The following is a 19,618-nucleotide window of genomic DNA, read 5'->3' on the forward strand; positions in this document are numbered from 1 at the left end:
CTGGACCAGCACAGCTCAGGAGAGGGAAGCTGGGGGTCCTGAACAGTGTGTGCTCTGGTCCCGCGAGGCAGGTTGGATCTGCAGGGAGGCTGGGGACAGAGGAAAAGGCGTTTGAAAACAAGAGGGATTCCTATTATCTGTAAAAGAAGCTCTCCATACAATAGATGGGGGTTGCTGTGGAGAAAGCTATGAAGGGATGTTTAGAAACTGCTGTCTGAGGTTAAAAAGCTCTCTGAAGTGAAGCTGAACAGGGCTGACATACTTGTTTCTGACTGGACTCTTAAAAGATACGCACAGATTGTGAAAATATAATTAGACGCCAGCCTTTGTCTGGCCACAACGAGTGGGAAATGGTGAAAGGAGAGGTCTCCCAGTCTGCATTGAATCATCCCCAGGACACAATGAGGGCACTTGTGCATCCTTCTCTCTTCCCTAATGAGAAACATTAATTGCCACAAACTCCCGAGTGTGTAGAGCACCCCATGCCCAGCAGAGGAGAAGGGGTGTTTCATTATAGCTTCTCAGCCCCATTACAGGCAGTAACGGAGATAATGAAAAATAAAGATGCCGCAGTTTTAGTTTAGGCAGCCTGGTGATGGGCACTGGGTGGGCAGGGGAGCGGGCATGGCCCAGCTCTGTGCCAACCTCCAGGGGCTATCCTGGGCAGCCAGAGTGGGCAGGATGAGCCTGCCAGGCCCCAGCCAGGTGTCAGTGTCCAACCAGAGACTGTCTGTCTCTCCCTGTGGGCAGCTGGGCTGCAGGGGGCAGGAGCCCTGGGGGTTCCTGCCGTTCCCCTTCTTTGCAGAGGCAGGGACTGTCACTGACTCTGGCCTGCAGAGCCTGCCTGAGCCTGGCACTGCTCCACAAGGGCAACTGTGGGAGTCGTGTGCCTGGCCCAAGGACTGCAAGGGTTCCAGCCCCGCTGTGCCCACTCCCATCTGGGCACACTCTCCATCATGGAGATGCAGGCCTCAGTGCCACAGCCAGCTTGGGCAGGGTTCTGCTGATGGAGAACAGAGAAGAGCACACAGCCAGGCATCTCCCACCCCTCTGTACATCCCATGGAGGAGAGGGTCAGCCCAAGGTGCCCATTTGGGTTCAGAAACATGATACACAGCCTCCATGCAGATGGTGCCATTTAATGGTGTAAAAGTAGAACACCCTCCCCAGGTACAGCAGTCCTGAGCTCCCAGCCACCTTACATAGCTCTTTGCCCTACGGTAGCTTTTATTGCAACTAAAGCATCCAGCCAAGGAGGGAGAGCAAAAGAGATTGTTTTTCCTAAGCTATGATCAGGCCCCTAACTCTTCAGGAGTTGTGGAAAAGGGAATTAAAAGTACCACAAAATACAAAAGCAAGTCAAGGCGTAGGGGAAAGGCGGGTGTAAGGGACAGCCCTCCTGTGCCTGGCCATCCATCCGTGGCAGCCACAGCAGGGTAAGGGTGTCCCTCAGGCGTTCTGGGATGTGCCTTCCCCATGGCTTTCTCCCAGGTGCAGAGAGGGAGTTCAGATTGTCTGCCAGGGCTTGCCAATGGACTGGATGTGCTCCTTGGCCTTCAGCCGCAGGGCAGCAATGCTGGTGTTGCGTGGGTCTGCCTCATCCAAAGGGAACTTGTCCACAAAGGTGGCCCCACACTGATAAGGTGGCGGTGGCCCCATGGCCCCCAGGGGCTGCAGTGCGTGGGTCACTGCCGGAGAGTTCAGGAAGGGCGGTGGCGTGTAGCTGCCAGGCAGGCTCTGCGGCGAGGCCACGAAGCCAGGCAGGGTCTGCAGGGCCGTGCTGCTGGGCACCGGCGGGCTGAGCCACGTCTCCAGGGGCAGGCTGCTGCTCAGAGCACCCATGGGTGCTGCCTGCGGTGGGCGGTTGAATGAGAGGATGGGCGAGTCCTGCAGCTTCATGGAGGTCACCTCCAGTTTCTCCTGCCGCCTCCACTTAGCCCTTCTGTTCTGAAACCAAACCTGCAAGCAGAGCTGTATCAGCCAGGCCCCAGGCAGTGGAAAGAGGTTCGCCTCTGGCTGCAGAGGTGCACGCAAAACGAAGTGAGGGAAACACGCTTTGCCAACCTGGGGCAAAAGGGAATCTGGGGGGCTCGGGTGTTCCTTCGCAACCCACAGCCCCGGCTCGGTGGAAAGCAGACCCGCAGTAGAGCTGGCCCGCCCATCCACCCGCCACTGCCCTGGCACACAGCAGATTCCGCAGCCCCGGGCTGGGACACTCAAAGGGCAGCAGCACCGACGACGCGGCTGCCGGACGCAGGTCTGCCCGAGCCCCGCGCTGTCCCGCCGGCCGGGCCGGCGCACGGCTGTGCGGCAGCCGTGTGCAGCGCTCCAGCGGGGCCCCGAGTGCGGCCGGAGCCGTGCTGCGGTCACGGGCCCGCGCACCGCACCGGGGCTGCTCCGCTCGCCGGGACCACGGGGCTGCGCCGAGGCGCGTCGGGCCGGGCCGTGTGTGGCTTCCCGGCGCCGGGGGCCGTCGGGGCCGGGCCGTCGCGGGGGGCCGGGCCGGGCGTTACCTGGACGCGGACTTCGGGCAGATTGACCTTCATGGCCAGCTCCTCGCGGCTGTACACGTCGGGGTAGTGGGATTTCTCAAAGGCACGCTCCAACTCGTGAAGCTGGTACGTGGTGAAGGTGGTGCGGTTTCGCCGGTGTTTCTTCTTGGGCTGTTCCTCTTCCGACGGCTTCCCCTCGCCGCTGCTGCCAGCGGGCAACTCGGGGCTGGCGCTGCCGGGACCGTACGGCTCTGCGAGGGGAAGACAGGGGGGTCACCGGCGGGATCTCCCCGCGGGGCTTGCCAGGGGGCGTTGGGGAGCGGCGCCCACCCGTCCGCCCCCCGGCACCCGGCGTTCATCCACAGCGCTCACCTTGGAAGCGCTCAGCGCGGCCCTGGGGCTCGGCCGGCGGCTGCTCTCCGGGCATCTTGGGCAGGCAATGCCGGGGCCCCCGCCGGTCCGCCTCCTTGGCGCTGCCGTCGGGCGGGAAGGCGCCCAGCAGCCCATCTTCTTTGGTGAACCCCAGGATAGCCTCGATGCTGTGAAGCCTCGACGGGTTTCCCCCGGGGCTCCGCGCCGCCGGGGCGGCCAGCGAGAAGGCGCCCTCGGCCATGGCGGGCAGGGCGCCGGGCGGGTGCATGAGGCGGCCGGCCCGGGGCTCCGCCGCGCCGCTGCGGTCCTACCCGGCCTCAGGGCGGCGCGGGCAAGTCTGGCACGGTGTCGCCGGGCGGGCTGGCCTCCTTGGGGCGGGGGAGGAGTGCCAGGGGGCGGTAGGCGAGAGGGAAGGCGAGGCCCCCGCATCTCTTCGGCATGGAGGGGGAGGCAGGGCATCCCTCGGCCCCCGCCGGCCGCCCCGCCCCTCCCCGCCGGCTCCGGACCCGGCCCCGGTCCCAAGCGGCGCCGGGCGATGCCATCCGGGGCCCCCGAGGCGGAGCGGGGCGGCCTCCGCTGCAGCCGGGGGCCGGCCCGGGCCGAGCGCCGCCGTCGGAGACCCGGGGCAGGGGCAGCGCTGTCTGAAACCGCGGTGGGACGGGCGGCGAGAAGCGCGCCGGGCACGGGGGGACAGAGCCGGGACGGCGAGAGCCGCGGCAGCCGCTGCCGGGGGCGCGGTAAAGGGGACTCAGCGAACGGCACGGGAAGGGGCGGGAGCCCGGAGGTGCCGGGCCGGAGGACAGCGGGTCCCTGGCACGGCCCCGCGCTGTTCGGCGGCTCTCAGAGCCTCGCCGCATTTCTCGTGTCCGACGGCCTCAGCCCAGATCCCGCCCGGACGGTTTGTAGGTGCGTCGGTTTCACGGCGGCCGCTCGGAAGCTGCCCTGCGGGACGGTCCGCGGCCCCGGCCCGACCCACGGGCACTGGGGTTAACGCCGCTGCGCTGGTGCGCTGCGGGACACTCGCCCTGCGCCCGGCTGCCTCCAAAGGCATTTCACAGACCAGGTGCTTCTGGGCAGGATAGACGCAGGAGGTGGGCTCAGCATTTCAGACTTCACAAACCCGAGGAAGCTCTAAGCAATATTTGCGAAGAAGTTTTCAGTTATGCCACAGAGTATTTTCAAGTATGCCGCTTCTCACAGAGCCTGTGAGAAGAGCTGATTCGGTGACCCTGTGCTCCACGGCGCGAGTGGGTCTGGCGGGGTAGCAGACAGGGCATAGCTTCATGGGGGATGCAGAGAATGTTTTTGGAGGTGAGGCAGGGAGCCAAATCCCACACATTTCTCTTTGTACTTGGCTTGGTGGAAGACGTGGAACTACCACAGGACCAACCGGTAACAGCATCACGTCTCCTGCATCGATCTTTTCCCTGCTTTTGTCTTTCTGTCATTTTCGTACTAGCATTTCCCAGTTCCTCTGAGGCACCAGCTACCTTTTGTTCCAGCTTGTTTATGTGACAAACCCAGTAACATCCAGAGTGGTTTTCAGTCTACACTTAGCTTTGAAGATGCTTACATTTGAAGCCTGAGGAGAGTGTATGTGAAAGAAAAACACCACTGCTACTCCTTGTTCTTCCAGATATATTAGCTAGTCTAATAAGTATGACCTCTCTCAATAAATCTGCATCTTTTTATTCCCCTTCTGCCCCAACAGGCTCCATAACAGATTTTTTTTCAGAGGAATCACTTCAAAGATTGGCAGTGCTTGCTTCTGCCAGTGTCCACACCTTTTTGCAGGTTTATGTTCTTGTGTCCCAAAGTAGATTTCTTTTAGGAGTGCCCAGATTTTCCTAGCTTCGGGGGAGGTTTGCCTTCACTGACTGCTTGGGGGTTGGTTTGAGGCCAAAAGAACTCAGACATCCGTTTGCACAGAGGGAAGAGGCCAACAGAAGAGACAAGAAAAGGTTAGTGTGGCTTTTGTGGACCCTATAAAAAGCCAGTCAATAGCATTGTAGGGACATTGGAGGGTACTCAAAGCAATCAGCCAGGGGCCATTGTGTTCCTTTAATCTACATGTGTGTTTCCCAGGAACTCTATTAGTGAGGATGAATGAACTGTGCAATGTCCCTAATTTCTTCTAATTTGAAGCTGGGGGTTTACAGCACTCAAAATCAGCACAAAACACACCTGTCCCTCCAGAAGTCCTGGGCAAAATTAGGAATCAGTTTTGCTTGTTGTAGTTGAGAAAGATAGGAATGTGAGATGAAGGAGCAAAAACCCTTTAGTCAGTGCCATAAAGGGCATTAGATCCTGGCACAGATGCTGCTTTTGGGGTACCTGTCAAAGTGGTCATTTACAGAGTCAATACTCGATTTTTTTGCTGTTGATCACAATGTGAAGGCAGAAAAAAAAGTCTTCTAGCCCTGGAGTACGGTGCTTGAGTCCCACACAGGACACAAGAGACCTTCCTCCCTGGCAGAGAAGGCTCCTCTTTCCTCAGCATTAGAATATTCCACTTGTGTTTTCCATGTGGAGCTACATTTTTCACTGCAACATCCTTCTTGCAGGCGAGTGGAATTATTGAAAGAGGAAGCCACTCCTTTGATCCCAATTTGAAAAAGTACCTGAAAAACAAAACCCATAACCTTGTAGCAGAGCAGAGAGAACTCCGACTCTTCCAGCTCTAGATCTGTCTTTTCTCTCTTGCCATGCTTCAGGCACAGACTGTGTGACATGCATGAGGCATTACAGTGCTCCAGGGAGGGAAGAAGTCCAATGGTTCCTCTGATTGCACAGAGGGTTTATATAGGCAAAGAATGGTAACTGAACTTTTTCCTTTGGGTCTGATGTCCTGGCTGTCAGTTGAATCGCTTGCAGCCCTCTGGGATTTGTATCGTATTAGTATGAAGCGTCAGAAACTGATCCTGTGGTACATCCCAGCTTTGCAAAGACCACTGACCTTTGGAAACTTGTGGGGGCAACCAGAATCAAGTTTGAGAGTATTCGTTCTCTCGCGAGGTAGGGTTTGTTACTTGCCTTTCCAAGGCATACCCGCATTCCATACCTTTTTTATTTTTCTTTTGCAATGCATTATTAAAATTTCTGCTGAAGTTATGCTCAGAAAGTAACAGAAGTTCTCAAGATGGCCCATCTGTAAAGTGCAGCTGTATGCTGTACCTCCTTCCTGTACATGTATAGTGAAGACTAAAGGGAAATAGTTTTCATCCTGTAGTCAATGTTGAGACATATACATGGGATGTGGTTTCACACAATGAAATCAGCATCATAAAATGCCACAGGTTCCTCCTTCCTTTTCTCCTGCCTTTTATTTATATCCAGGTGAAATAATTACTGCCTTGCAGGGCATAGATTTGAAGCTGAAGTCACACTGCAGGAGAGACATCACTCTCCAGACCAAAGATGTGCAGCAGGGGGGACCTCCCTGAAAGACAAATGGGGCTTTCACAGTCAGACTGCAAATCAACAAGAGGGAAGCAAGGAAAAGGAGGAAATATTCACCTAGAGCAAACCTGTATCCTCCTGCGGTTTGCATGCTCTGTATCATCCAGGAGATTGTTAAAAACAACCCCAAAAAAGGAATTTTTCCTTCCCAAAAATTCCTAAGGGTGCAGTTTCAGAACCTTCTTGAAAGCATAATGCATGAGGAAGCTGCTGTCTCCTCCTGTCACTTGTATTGCTCACACTTTCGTTGTTTTTCTGCTGAGACTTTTCTTGATCTGTCCAGGAGAATCAGCTGTGTTTTCTCCACCTCCCTCCCAGAGTCCTGTCTGGCATCAAGGAGTTGCACAGAGATCTTGTTGTCCTGCTGTCTGTCCAGGTTGTGAGTGTGGAATAGGCTCTGGGAAGCAGGCAGCCCTTTCTGGTGGGAGCACCATGGACTGGGTGCAAGAGCGCTGGCATTTGGACTTGCCATGCTCATAGGGAGGGAGGGGAGGTTCATGCTATAAGGCTATATTAATGCAATCCTTCTTTACTTGTTTTCCAATTAGCCTAATTGAATTCAGATTGCTTAAGAGTGGGCACTAGAGACATTTATCTTGATGGGATGACAGTCTTGAGCTCCAGCGATCCTATTAACTCTAAGAACCCAAATCCCAGGTAGGGTCGGTGCAGCAGTAGCTGCCATGTGAGCTAACCCTTTAATCTGCTCCTGACAAAGACACATGGACACACAGACATGTCCCTGTCCGTTCTCACACGTGCATAGCCGCATGCACGCGCCTACGTGTGCGTTTGTGCACAGATATGGACACAAACGTTCCCAGACTCACCTACCAGCACATGCAGTGGCTGCCCTGTGGCCTGTCCCCAGGGCTAAGCACCTTGAGAGCTGCATGGGCCTGGGGTGCCCTTCCCACCTCCTACTCACGTGCCTCCCCAGGCCTGTGGCTAGCAGCTGGAGATGGGAACAGCCGTGCCGGTGCTGGAGGGATGAGCCCTGCAGGTGCTGCCAGGAGCAGGCAGCCACCTCCAGCGAGCTGAAGATCAGGCTCCTGCTGAGCACAACGCAGATTTGCCTCCCCCTGCCCTGGCTCTGCCACTCCAGACTAAATGTGGGAGCTCTGGTCTTACAGTGGTGCCTAAGGCAGTTCACTCCTCTACCAGCAGCACTTCAGTGGGGCTGGGCTCCCATCCTGTGCCAGTCCCAAGCTACCTCCCAGTCCTGCTTGTCTCTGCCAGCCCTGACACTTTTTTTGGAGTCTCATTAATCGTTTGTTTGGTGATTCTGACTGTACTTTCTTCTCTGACCCTTTAAAGTGTGAAAACGCTGATCCTATATCTGCTGACAAATTTAATTAGATCCTTTAAAGCACCAGATGCTTTCAGTAAGATTTTTGGGAAGTTCCAAGCACATTTTAATTCAAAGGTCAAAACCCTTAGGCTTGTGTATTTTGGTGTTTCATAGATAGGACAATTCAGTCTGTAAAGCAACACAACAGTGTGGAGACACCAACCAGATTTATACCAATGCAGAGGGAAATGCATTGAGCTTCACAAACCTCAGGCTGGTTGAACTGAGATGGTGACTATTTTATTTACTTTATGTAAAGACCTCCTAAAAGAGCTCACTTGTCTTTCCACATAGATAATTAGATTTTGTGGTGCCATGGGAGAGCAGAATCCCAAGAGGAAGAAATCGGATCAGAAGTCTCGGTGGTTTTAGGCAAAATAGCTCTGATGCTTGAGGGACCTGCTGAAGATAAGTTTTGTGCACTAAAGAAATTACGTGTTGGATGAGAGCCATTTAATGCACTAGGACATCCTGTGGAAAGAGCAAGGAAAGTCAGAACTTGTAAATTCTGTGTTTCCTAGGTAAGAACGAAATGAGTGAGAAAAAAGGAGTATTTTCTTAATGCTACAATGGGGAAGAAAATAGATAACAGGTTTTCAAGCTAGGGGAGGGGAGAGAAAAAAAAAGAGAAAAGGAGGGAAGCAAGCAAGGAAAGAAGGAAAAGAGAAAGAAAGAAGATAAATCATACTTAGTGCATTTGTTAATTTAAAATTATTATTTTTACTTGATTGGTTGGGGACAGAAAGAGAGAGAGAGAGAAAGAGACTTATAAACCTGTAGGAAGGTGCTAATGTATTCATTTCCAAATTTAATTTCCAGGCTAGCTCCTAAGAGAACTTACAAAGCCATTCATTTTATAGAATTCCTTGGGAGTAGCAGCCTGCATGTCCCATAGACACAGGCAGATAGAACAATAGTGATAGCTGTGCCTTTCCTCAGGTTTAGGTGCCCCACCCTGGCATACCTTCCATGTTTAGCCTTTGATGGAGACAACTCTCAGAATGAGCGTGGGAAGCTGGTTTTAGCCTTGTGCTGGTACCCCCAGCCCTAGAATTTGGCACACAGAACAGACAAGCAGGGAGTCATTGCTTTCCCTTGGTGTTTGAAGTGTCTTTGAGAGGCTGGGAAATGAAAGCAGACTGGAGAATCCTGCATTGCTCCAGAGCAGGGCTCACTGAGAGCCACCAAGCCTTACTTTCCTGCAAGTCCCCACTCAGTGCATATGACAACAGTTTTGACCCAAGCTGTTGAATTACATGCTTTTTGCCTTTTGCTACACTTAATACAGAGACGATTTTAAAAATCAAGGTTTTGCAGCAGATGTCAGTATCTGAACACTGTGTTTGCCTCAAGATGCTTGAAACAGACATGTTCTTATAAGAAATATGTGTTTATTTCTGAAAGCAGGATTAAATGAGCGGTTACCTCTATGTGATGTATCAGAAGTACAATTTTGTTCAAACATACACATTTAATAGCATTTCATTCATGTGGGAAAAATGGAAAAAGGCACATTTTTTTTTTCCCAATATTAACTTTTATAAAGCCATTTTTTTCCATGGGGGAAAAAGTTATGTTCAAAACTGAGGATCAATGCTAACTTCCTTCTAGGCAGTCCCAGCAGGTAAAATTTTACTCTCCCCTCAGGGTTTTAAGTCTCTCTTTCATCACTTTTCTATATTTACACTGAATGCTATAGAGCTAAGTGATTCCCTCTGCGTGCTCTCCCTCTGCATCCCCAGCAACACAAGACTGAAGTTACAGCCTTTGGGCAGTGGTGGCTCTTCTACATCACGGAACATTTCTGCTCAGCTGCCTGTTTCATCTCAGTGAAGGTAGCCTGTGCCTTTTCTTTGATGGCATCCATGTCCATATTCTGGATGTTCTGCAGCTGGCCCAGGATAGAGTCCTTGTCTTCTTCCTCCTCCTGATCTTCTGCCACCATCTTCTGAAGGTCTTCTGGCAATCCCACATCATCTCCAGCCATCTGTATTTGATTCTCATCCAATTCACTCTAAAGCAGGAGACAAAACCAGCAGATGAAAATATTTCTCCTCTCTCCAGGATCTACCAGTGTGCCTCGTTTTGATTTTTTTTAGGTTTTTAGGGAGAACCGAAACATGCACAGATTTTTCAGTCAATTTTTTTGTGTGCAACTTATAAATTCAGGGTCTCAATCAACCTCCATGAAAGTTCTAAGATTTTTCAGGCCATGTCAATTATATTTCTTTGAAGGGCTTCAGCACTGTCAAAACTGAAGGCCTCAGTGTCACTTGCCATTTTAGAAATCTTTGCCATGCTGATGGGGCAGCAATTCCATTCCAAGTTATTTGTAGCCCCCAAAACCATGCTGCAGGACACTATCGAGCCTGTCAGCTGTTGTGCTGTGCCTGTCAGCTTCTGGTCAATGAAACAGGAGCTTTAGAAGAGCTGTGGCACCATTTCCTTATTCCATTGTTAGGTGCGGCGGGGTGGCTGGGTGGGATTTTTAGGTATCAGCACTAAACTGAAGCCTTCTGGAAGAAAGATTAATGAATCACTGGAAAAAGGGTCCCTCATCTTCCCAAACCATGTTTAAACTCCATCTAGGTCTTTGGTTGGCCTCTCTGAGTTGCGATGAAGAGCAGGGGCTGCCTGGCACATAATCAGTGTTGCAATGCTGCTAAGTGGGGTAATGGGAGGACTTGGACAACAAAAGTGAGGAGGGAGGTTGGTTGTGAGTCTGAGAAAGTAAAAGGAGACAGGAGAAGAAACTGGTTAAGCAATTAAAAGGGCTGAGATGCAGTAAGCACTACACATACTTGTGTCCTGCCTGCCCACTGCAACACACCATCAGTGGGATTATGTCAATTTTTCAAACAATGGTGATTTTGTTCACATTTTCTGGTGGATTCTGATGGATCCAGAGCTCAGAAGAACAGGATATTTCGACACAGTTCACACATCAAAGATAAGCATTAATGCCTCATTACATCTCCAAAATTGACCATGACAGCAGCAAAGGCCTGATCTGAATAAGCAGCAATGCTGTCAGCAGGAGGTGTTTTTTAGAGTGAGGGGTATGGGTTTTGCATGAATGGAAGGACAAATGAATGCAAGAACATATATGAGAAATGTCTGTGTTGTTGCAGGCCTTAGCAAGGACAGGCAGGCTGGGGGTGGGCAGCTGCATAACCACTATTTGGGTTCCATATTTCCACACTTTATGTTTGCAATGACTGTACTTCCCTTTCATCTGATTTCCCCCCATATCTCCTGTGAAACTGTAGGGAGTTCTAGCACGATTGTTACTGCTATGTGGAAAAAATGGGTGAAGACATCTCTTCACCTTTTTAGTAAGGGTTGCTGGAGTCAGATCTGTGGGAGCTAGAAACAATCTCCTGAACAGCAGAGGTATTTTTTTACTGATTGTGTAGGAAAAATTATTTTAAGCTTTTATTCAGCAACTGATGGCTATCAGAGGAGTTAGCCCTTTCAAAATCCTCTTCGGTCAGTAGTAGTAGAGGATAATAAAAAAATGTTAATTACTGAAAAAGTGCCCCTAATCAGACAATCACACATGCTTTTTCCTTTAAAATGATTTCTCATTTAAGGCATCATCACTGCATTCTACTGTAGTGATTCACATCTTTGGCAATGCGAACAATTGTCTGGCATGTTTTTGCACCAAAGCCCACTATCCTATGGAAGTCTGGGATGTGAAATGCAACAGTTTGGGGCTTCAAAGGGTTCTCTGGCCAAAAAAGAATATATTGAGATATAGTCTAAAACACTACAATTCTGCCCAAGCTACCTGCCTCTACCCACTTGACATTCAGCTTTAATAGACCTAAAATGAGCTTCAACAGGGTGTGGTTGCTTAACAAGAAGCAAAGAAGCACATGAGGCACATATGGCCTCTTCAGTTCCTTCTAGAATTTGAGCATTTGATTCTTGTTTACTTTGATTTGAAATAGAAAAGTGAACACAGAAGCAACATCTATTTTATTAAATTAAATATGCCTGTAACTGGTCTCTTGCCCCAAGGCCAGCTGGCCTGGAAAAACCCACTGGGATGCTCTTGAACTCTGTGCCCTACCAAACAGGGTGGTCCCATCTACTGCCGATTGGGAATGCCTGTCCTAACTCCCAAACTGGCTGTGGGGATTGCTGGGGAGAGTGCCCAGGCCAAAACTGGGGCAGACATTATTCTGACAATTCAACAGCATGGGCCATAGAGTCTGAGTGCATGGCAATATTTTTTGACCCTGATTATTGTGCCTCTGATGTAGTGAGTCCCAGATCTATTTTGCTATAGATGCAATAGAGTTCTTTACATATACAACGATACACGGGTATGAGCAGAAAACTGTCTAAATATGTACTCTGTTACAAATTGACAGTAAAGTCCTCTGCCCAAATCAAGGTGCACGGGTCCAGTTCAAGCATACCAACTTTATTTTGTAGCATGAAGTGTGTACAGAAATGAGAAAAAAGATAAATGAGGGAGGGAGAAGGATTAAGATAGTGCAAGCAGGAGATGGTCACCATCTGATATCACAGGGGGAATTCCTTCTCTGGCTCCCACAGGTAAAGGACACAGTTTAACATTAGACAGCTCCATGGCCGCTGGGCAGGAAAGGCAATGTCCCCCAGGGAGAGAGCTTCTTTCGTGAAGAAGTTTTGTCAAGCTCCCTTAAAGGAACACAACGCCCTCCACAAGGGGAGAAGAGCAATCAAAGTTTGGTACTGCTTGTTAAATGGCACTTTCAGTCCTCTGAACGATGATGGTAAAGTCTTCTGTGCAGCTTAAGGAGCAAAGAAGACCAAATGCTTGTTCAACTGCTTGTATGAAGTCTACTTGTAAACAAAAAAGATCAAAGCTCACAGACTAATCCACAAGGGAACCAAACTCTTTTCCAGCATCCCTGTGTGATGTACTGCTTTCCTTATGACTAACTTATACTGTCTTAATATTTACCTATGCTAATGTGCAGAGATCCTTAGGTAGCTGACTCCAGACCTTATCCTGTGATTCATCGCCTATAATGCACCAGTAAAATACAAAATCAGAGTTCACCTTGCCTTGACCTGCAGGCGGGACTTCAATTAGCAACACAGCAGCAGCACTGTCCTTTTGCCACTGAAGGGCTGCAAGTACCTCACAAGTAGGTACAAGGAGTCAAATGTTAGTACCACCAGCCTTCCTCCCCGGAAGCACCCTCAGAGAATGCAGAGATCGCAGCTTGGAGCGCAGGGCTGGTGAGCAGTGCAGAGCAGTGGGGACTGCTCCCTTCTGACGTCTGCATTGGGACTCCGTTTTCCACAGCTCACCATCAAATCATGCCCCTGTGCTCAGACCTTGCAGAAATTAATTGATTGCTGACTCCCAGTTCAGGAAAAGGGCAGCAAGTGGATAAGAGAGTTTGGTGAGTTTTTGAAAAAAATATTATTATTAAAATATTAATGTCTGTATTTATATAATATTTGAAAATGTTTTGTATTGATGTGATGCACTGAATATGCCAAAGATGAAAAAGTTGTCCATAGATCAAATGTCTCATGGCTAAAAACATCTTTCTGATGACAAACCTAAGTTGACAACTCTGTTAATAGGATTAGGTTCATTAAGGGTCTACTTTCTCTTATAAATCTGGCCCAGATAGCATGGAGCTTTAGACTTTATGTGGCAAAGGGGGGCCCTGCTTAGTCCTGAATTTCATGTTTTTACTTAAAATGCTTGCTAGTGATTGATATTGGTAATATTCAGTGTTTCTAGACTATACTAGGCTACCTGAAATTACTTTCAGTTTTCAAAATATTTCATGCATTATCACAAGCCTGAGAGCATGTTTTGCCAGAATGTTGTATTACAGCACTGATTTTTTTTCCAGGGACACATTAGCATGCATGTAGTAGTTTCAGTCTCGTCCTGCTATAACATGTTTTCATAAGGGCTGATGAAAACCAAGAAATGCTATATAGAGAGAAACAAATGCAGGAAAACATATCCTGCAGTATTGTTTACTGGCTTAGAGCTACTCTCCTACCTTGGAGACAAATCTTTTATTGTTCTTATTGCAATATGGCCTCAGAGAGCACAAGATCCTACTGGAGATGGGTCAGATCACCACTGCATACTTGTGTGTCTATGAGGTGCTCAGCCAAGGGGGACTGGTGACCTGGACACCACCTCCAGCTGTAAAAAGCACTACAAGTGGGAGAATTTGAAAACCAGAGACACCCAGCTCCACTGATGTTTAGTTGAGACCTGGACATTCAAGTATCCTGTAGCTTTCCAAAGCAGCCCCTCTTGGGGCTGAAGGCTCTGGCAAGGTGCTGGGTGAATGCTGTTCAGGAGCTGTCTCAGCCTATGCCTCCAAAAGGAAAGTAAAGCCTAATGATATTTTACTCCTCAGCTGCTAATTAAAATGCTGGTGTTTAGAGACTTAGGCCTCCAATCCAATAAATCACTTAAAATCTTGGACTTAATTTTTTTTTTTTTTGCATAATTAATCTTTCTGTAATTAAACTCGCCCTCAGGGTATGTTGTCCAGCTAGTGCACCAGAGGAACCAGGCTCTTAGGGGTGGAATGCATCTTAGCTGAGTTCAGATGCTGCCTGGCTTCCCTCTGCAGGAGACACAGCCCCTGGGAGGTGACCCAGCTCCACCCTGAATGCTTATCTCAAAGTTTGCCTAGATGAGGCCGCAGGTGCTGATCTCTTTCTGTTGATGATGAGTCCCTAAATGTGACTGTTTGGATTAAGCACGACATGTTTTAGCAGCTAAATTTACAGGAGATAGATTCTTTACCTTCCTCCATTTTAATTAATCAAAAACCATGGGAAAGTACTGGTCAGAAAAGGAGTGGTAATGACTCATAGCTGGCAGGTCAGTAATACAAGTAAACTCTCAAATTGCTAAGGACCACGTATCCTTGAGGGGCATAAATGAAATACACCAACATCTTCCCAGTAGTGACAGGTCAGAGCAAATGTGTGATCCAAACCCCTGGAAAGAGAGCTCTGTCCTGTATTACCTCTCTGCTGCCCATGCAGAAGCCTACAAAATAACACAATAATTATTTTAAATAAGTTGCTTGAAGCTTTTGCTTCAATATTTTGTTGTTTTTTTTTTTTTCCCCTGGAAATATTTGACAGTGCCAAGATCACTAAAGGAAAAGGAATGGGCAGTTTAAAATTGGTTGAAATTTGGCCTCTGGGCTAGATGAGCTCATGAGCTACAGGCTTACCTTGGGCAGTCTGTACTTTTCTCTCAGGTGAACCCTCAGAACAGCTCGCTCTGCTTTTTTCTGTGCAAATGCTGCATCTCTTTCCATCCTGGAAATCAGAAAAAATATTTCTTCAAGATGCTAATAAAACCAATCTTTTGCACTAAACCAGTTGGTTGGCTGCAAAAAGCTACACATGGGAGTTATTCCCCAAGATAAGTAACTTGTCCAAAGGCAAAAAAGGAGCAATACCAATAAAGTGATGCCAGGAGGACGCACTTGCTGTGCTTGTCACCTGTGAATTTTCCTGTTCTTTCTTTGTGCATTACTTGTTTCATAAGAGCAATGAATTCTGAAGCTTCCCTGTATGGAAGAGCACTGACTTCATCTGTGATTTTATAAAATGCTTTCATTAGATTTAAGAACTGCTCTGCACCTTTTTTTTTTTTTTTTTTAGATTACATATGCATTTATCTGCAAAATGTGTCTCCTCAAAGATTTTTGGGAACATTGATGACACTCATCTTTCACCCCCCCCTCCCTTTAATTTATTTTTTCCCCTGTAGAATTTTCATGGAAGTTCAATTGCAAAATTGATCTTTTTTCAGTATAGGTATTTTGGCACGTAGAAGATACTTCCAAAATGTAATATTACTTTTCCTTTGCTTCTAAAATGAGTGTTTGGATTTCTCTCCTCCCCACAAACAAACCTGAGAAGTAACCAAAGCCTGGTTGTTGATGGGTTCCAAACTGCCTGAGCACAAGTTCAGCGAGGCATATTTACTTTCCTGGTCCCCACTCCTGCACAGCTGAACACTGGGCAAAATCCATGGAGCCTGAAACAGGACCATGCTCTGCCCATGGCAGAGATTTCTGACACAGCCCCGCATCTCACCCAGGGGTGATCTTTTCTCTTAGACTTTCTAACTGTCCTGTAGGGGTACTCCTGCCCTGCTTCCTCAGTACAGTTCAGCAGGGAAAGGACACACGCCCCACTTGAAAACAGTATAGAAGTAATTCTTGTCCCAGGCATTTCCCTATCCCAGGAATCCTGTACTCCTTCTCGGTCTCCATAAAGCACCTTCCTGCCAGCAGGTGGTCATTTCTCTTTTAGATATCACTTGACAAAAGGCGGAGCAAAACATTCTGTGCTTTTTTGCCAGACCAAATGAGACCTCTTCAGGTCTTCGTGATTGAAATGTCTGATGCTAAATACAGACCTGGATGCCTCAAATTCCATCAGTCATTAGCCTGGCACCTATAATCATCTTACAAGAAGGATTTACACAACCATTATGTAATTGACCATTAGAGGAACAGATGCATTTGAGATTTAAAAGTCAATAGTTTTATTTATAATTATGCATGGTTGGAACTCCTACACACGCCAAATCTTCCATTTTACTTGTTTTTATAAACACAGCAAGTGGTAAAGATTGTCTTTACAGACAAAATTGAGACTTAATTGATTTTAAAGTTCTGCTTTATTTTGTAGATTAAAAAAAAAACCCCAAAAACATCTTAAACCTTTGCTCAAGATAAATGAGCACTCGGTACTTTTTCAGGTCTGCCATAGTAAATGTGGACAATGAAATATTACATATTGAAAGTGTACTTCACATGGAGTTCTAGAACAAATCATACTCATTATAGAATTAAATCCTGCACTACAAACATCTTGGAAAATTTTTCTAGATAAAGTAACATCACCTAGGAATGAGTCCAGCATATCAAGCTATGGAGACAGCAGGAAAGCATAGGAGAGAGTTGCAAGATGGGGAGGGGGGGCAGGAAGAGAGAATGTAATATTTTACCATTTCCAGTTGGGGAACTTTTATTTTGGAAAGTCTTTCTAGCAAAGATTCATCTGCTTTTTAAAAAAAAATAGTGAAGAGCAGCATGTTTCCCTTCTTCTTGGGCTATTTTTATTTGCACAAAGTCACCAAGAATCAGCCCCATACTCATAATAAGGGAGCAGGTACTCACTTCTCCTCAACCATTTGCTTTTGATATTCCTCATACTCCTCTCTGGTCATTCCTGCAGCTGCTGCTGGATCAGAAGGAGTGCTTTCTTCTTTGCTTTCTTCCCCTCCTCCTCCAAGTCCCAAATTCTTTACCTGGTTGCTCAACATACTTTTCATTAGAAAGGCCATCTTCTCAAAAAGAAAAAAAAAAAAAAAGAAAAAAGAAAAAAGAAAGGAGCTATAAGAAAACAACTACAAGAAAGCCAAACAAAAAATGTTTTCAAACACAACAGTTGCAAGCGAGAGAGTTTCTACAGCCACATCAGCTCTTCAAGGGCACAGTGCTAGTGAAACGTGAATGCCAAAACCAGTTTGTCAGCCATAATCTGGATTAAAGAAAGAACTCCTTAATATATAGAGGCAGATGGTTCAGATTACTCCAAAAAAATCGTTAGATGCAACTACCTACTTTTTCCATTAATACTTTAAGCTAATTGTATACCACACACACACACACAAAAATCAGTTGTAGAGAGCAATAGCATTTTAACATCTTCAGTCTTGAAGTTTGCTCTCACTTTCTCAGAGATCACAACATTCCCTGGATCTGAATTTAGAACCTGCTTGACTCAGTAGCCAATAGCAAAATTCAGGCTACTGAGTAGAAAACCCTCAGATATGAGATTTGAAAACTTGAATTCTTCCTTAAGCAAAACCCCTTATTCTTTTTATCCATGAATATTTTATCCCACTGGACAGAAATATTTTGTGCGGTTTTTTTCAGCCCCTCTTCATGTGGTTGGTTTATCTTGCAGATGAATGAGGCATCACTGTGATGATTACTTTATTTCAAGAAAGTAACCCCAAAGAAAGCAAGTCAGATCTTCCTAGTGTTTTCTTTTGAGCTCCTGTCAGCTCTTCCCCAGGCTGTCTCCATCTAGAACCCTGCTTTGATGCTGCATAAAACACCTGCTGTTTGTCATCCTAACTGCTGATAAAGGATGAATAAATCTGAGTCTGCGTGCCAGAAAAAAGTACGGATACCTTTTGGGTCTAGATTGTTTCTGCTGGTCCTTCTCTTTCTAACCTTTGGTCACATCATTAGCCTCACCAGCTCTACTCAGGTGAAGATTTCCAGGATCTGCTACCTAGGTTATAGACTATTTTGAAAAAGAAAATCACCTGCTAGGTTTTCCAAGTTCATGAGTTTGGGTTTTGAGCATTTATCCTACTGCACTGACTGCACATGCCTTAATGCAACATTCCGGAATTTTGATTATCTAAATGGTTCTCCCAGCACTCTCATAATTTCAGTGAGAACTGAGAGATGGGAGGATTCCAGTTTGCCTAATGCCTTAATCTATATTACAGCCTTTCTAATTAAAGCAGACCTATTACTATTTAAAAAAAACAAACAAACAAAAAAAACCAAACCAACAAAACCCCAAAAAACCAAAAAACACCAAAAACAAAACACCACAAAAAAATCCACAAAAAATCCCCCAACACCAAACCAAAACAAAAAAAACCCAAACCAAATCAACAAGGAAAAAACCACACAGGACATTCTGAAATCCTGGATTATTAGTGACTAAACAAGAAACTCTTTCTTTTTGAAACTATCACTCAAATAATGAATTCCAAGTAACAACTACATCATCTTTAAAATTCTTCTAGCTGAAACTGCAAACACTGATTTTTCCAGTGTTTGGTCTCAAGGGTTTTCTCCAAGTGTATGGAAAGTGGTACCTGCTAAGCTTTGTGCTGTTGGTCCTTACTGAAAAGAAGCTTCCCTGACTTTTCTGTAGGCTTTGATCCCTCTAGAAATGTTTCTAACATAATTTTGTGCCCAGAAGTGATTCCTTCACAGGACAGAGAAAGGCGAGGACTGGCTTGGGGAGGGACTGCTAAGAGGTCTTGCCCTCCAGCTCTCATCCTTACAATCAGCAAAAGGCTTTCCCATGTTAATTTTGAGATCAAAGATAACAAAAAGGGCTTTAAAAGTTACTGGGCCTATTGGCACTGAAGCTGCTGGGAAACACAGCAGAGGCTGGTGACAGAAGACACAACTCACCCCACAGGAACTCTGTTCAAGGCAGGTGCTCTGTTGCAGTTTAGAAACTTGCTGCTTTTTGCTGATGACAGGAATCAGACTTCATGAAAACATACAAAACAGCTGCTAATTAAGTACTCATGTTGTCACTTCCTCTGCTTTAAATCCAGGTCTTTTCCTTCTAGCTGAAGTGAAATCAAAATTAAAGACTCTGTTCCTGTTTCATCTGACGAAAGTGGGTGATACACAAAAGCCTGTGTTCCACACCCAAGGAACACACAGATCTCTAACCCCAGCACAGAATTCAGTCTCAAAACAGGCAAATTCCAGAGGGAGGCCAGCCCAAAAATGCCACCCAAACTCCCAATCTTTTCTAGATTCTGTGCTCCTATCAGTCACATAATGCAAAAATACTTAGGTGTTCTTGAAAGAACCAGGACTCTGTCCCCTGCTTCATCCCTCTATCGAGAGGATTTTGCCTTTTCTAGCAGCTGGACCATTAGAAAGAAGTATTTTAGGGTTTTGTCAGCTAGAATAGATTTAATTCAAGATTCCTGTCCTCCACTTGCTCAAAAACTTGCTCCTGGCGGGGGAAAAGCGAGGGAATTCAGACTCAAAATGCCATTACTCCCCAGTGTTAGGTAGAACTAAACTCAGATCTGTACGAGTTCTGACTCTGAACCGAGAGGAAAGAATGCTTTAAATACACTTGCTAG

General features: G+C 47.1%; 2 protein-coding genes across 3 annotated transcripts; both read right to left on the minus strand.

Annotated features, from left to right (window-relative positions):
• Positions 1–1,506: 1,506 nt before the first annotated feature.
• On the minus strand, positions 1,507–3,132 carry RAX (retina and anterior neural fold homeobox). The gene is made up of 3 exons (XM_039708416.1): positions 2,865–3,132; positions 2,514–2,743; positions 1,507–1,959 (listed from the first exon to the last, which is right to left on the minus strand). The coding sequence occupies exons 1-3, from the start codon at positions 3,130–3,132 to the stop codon at positions 1,507–1,509; spliced, it is 951 nt and encodes a 316-aa protein (XP_039564350.1).
• A 5,465-nt stretch (positions 3,133–8,597) lies between these two features.
• CPLX4 (complexin 4) lies at positions 8,598–19,510 on the minus strand. Of its 2 annotated transcripts, XM_039708387.1 has the most exons (4): positions 18,924–19,510; positions 16,872–17,038; positions 14,907–14,994; positions 8,598–9,688 (listed from the first exon to the last, which is right to left on the minus strand). In XM_039708387.1, exons 2-4 carry the CDS (start codon positions 17,036–17,038, stop codon positions 9,461–9,463), a joined length of 483 nt encoding a protein of 160 aa, XP_039564321.1. In that variant the 5' UTR covers positions 18,924–19,510; the 3' UTR covers positions 8,598–9,460. The 2 variants fall into 2 exon arrangements, with proteins under 2 accessions (XP_039564321.1, XP_039564322.1); XM_039708388.1 differs by having other exon boundaries at positions 16,872–19,510.
• Between the last annotated feature and the right edge of the window lie 108 nt (positions 19,511–19,618).

This window comes from Passer montanus, unplaced genomic scaffold (genome assembly GCF_014805655.1).
Source record: "Passer montanus isolate IOZ18808 unplaced genomic scaffold, ASM1480565v1 scaffold200, whole genome shotgun sequence".
NCBI classification, from domain to species: Eukaryota; Metazoa; Chordata; class Aves; order Passeriformes; family Passeridae; genus Passer; species Passer montanus.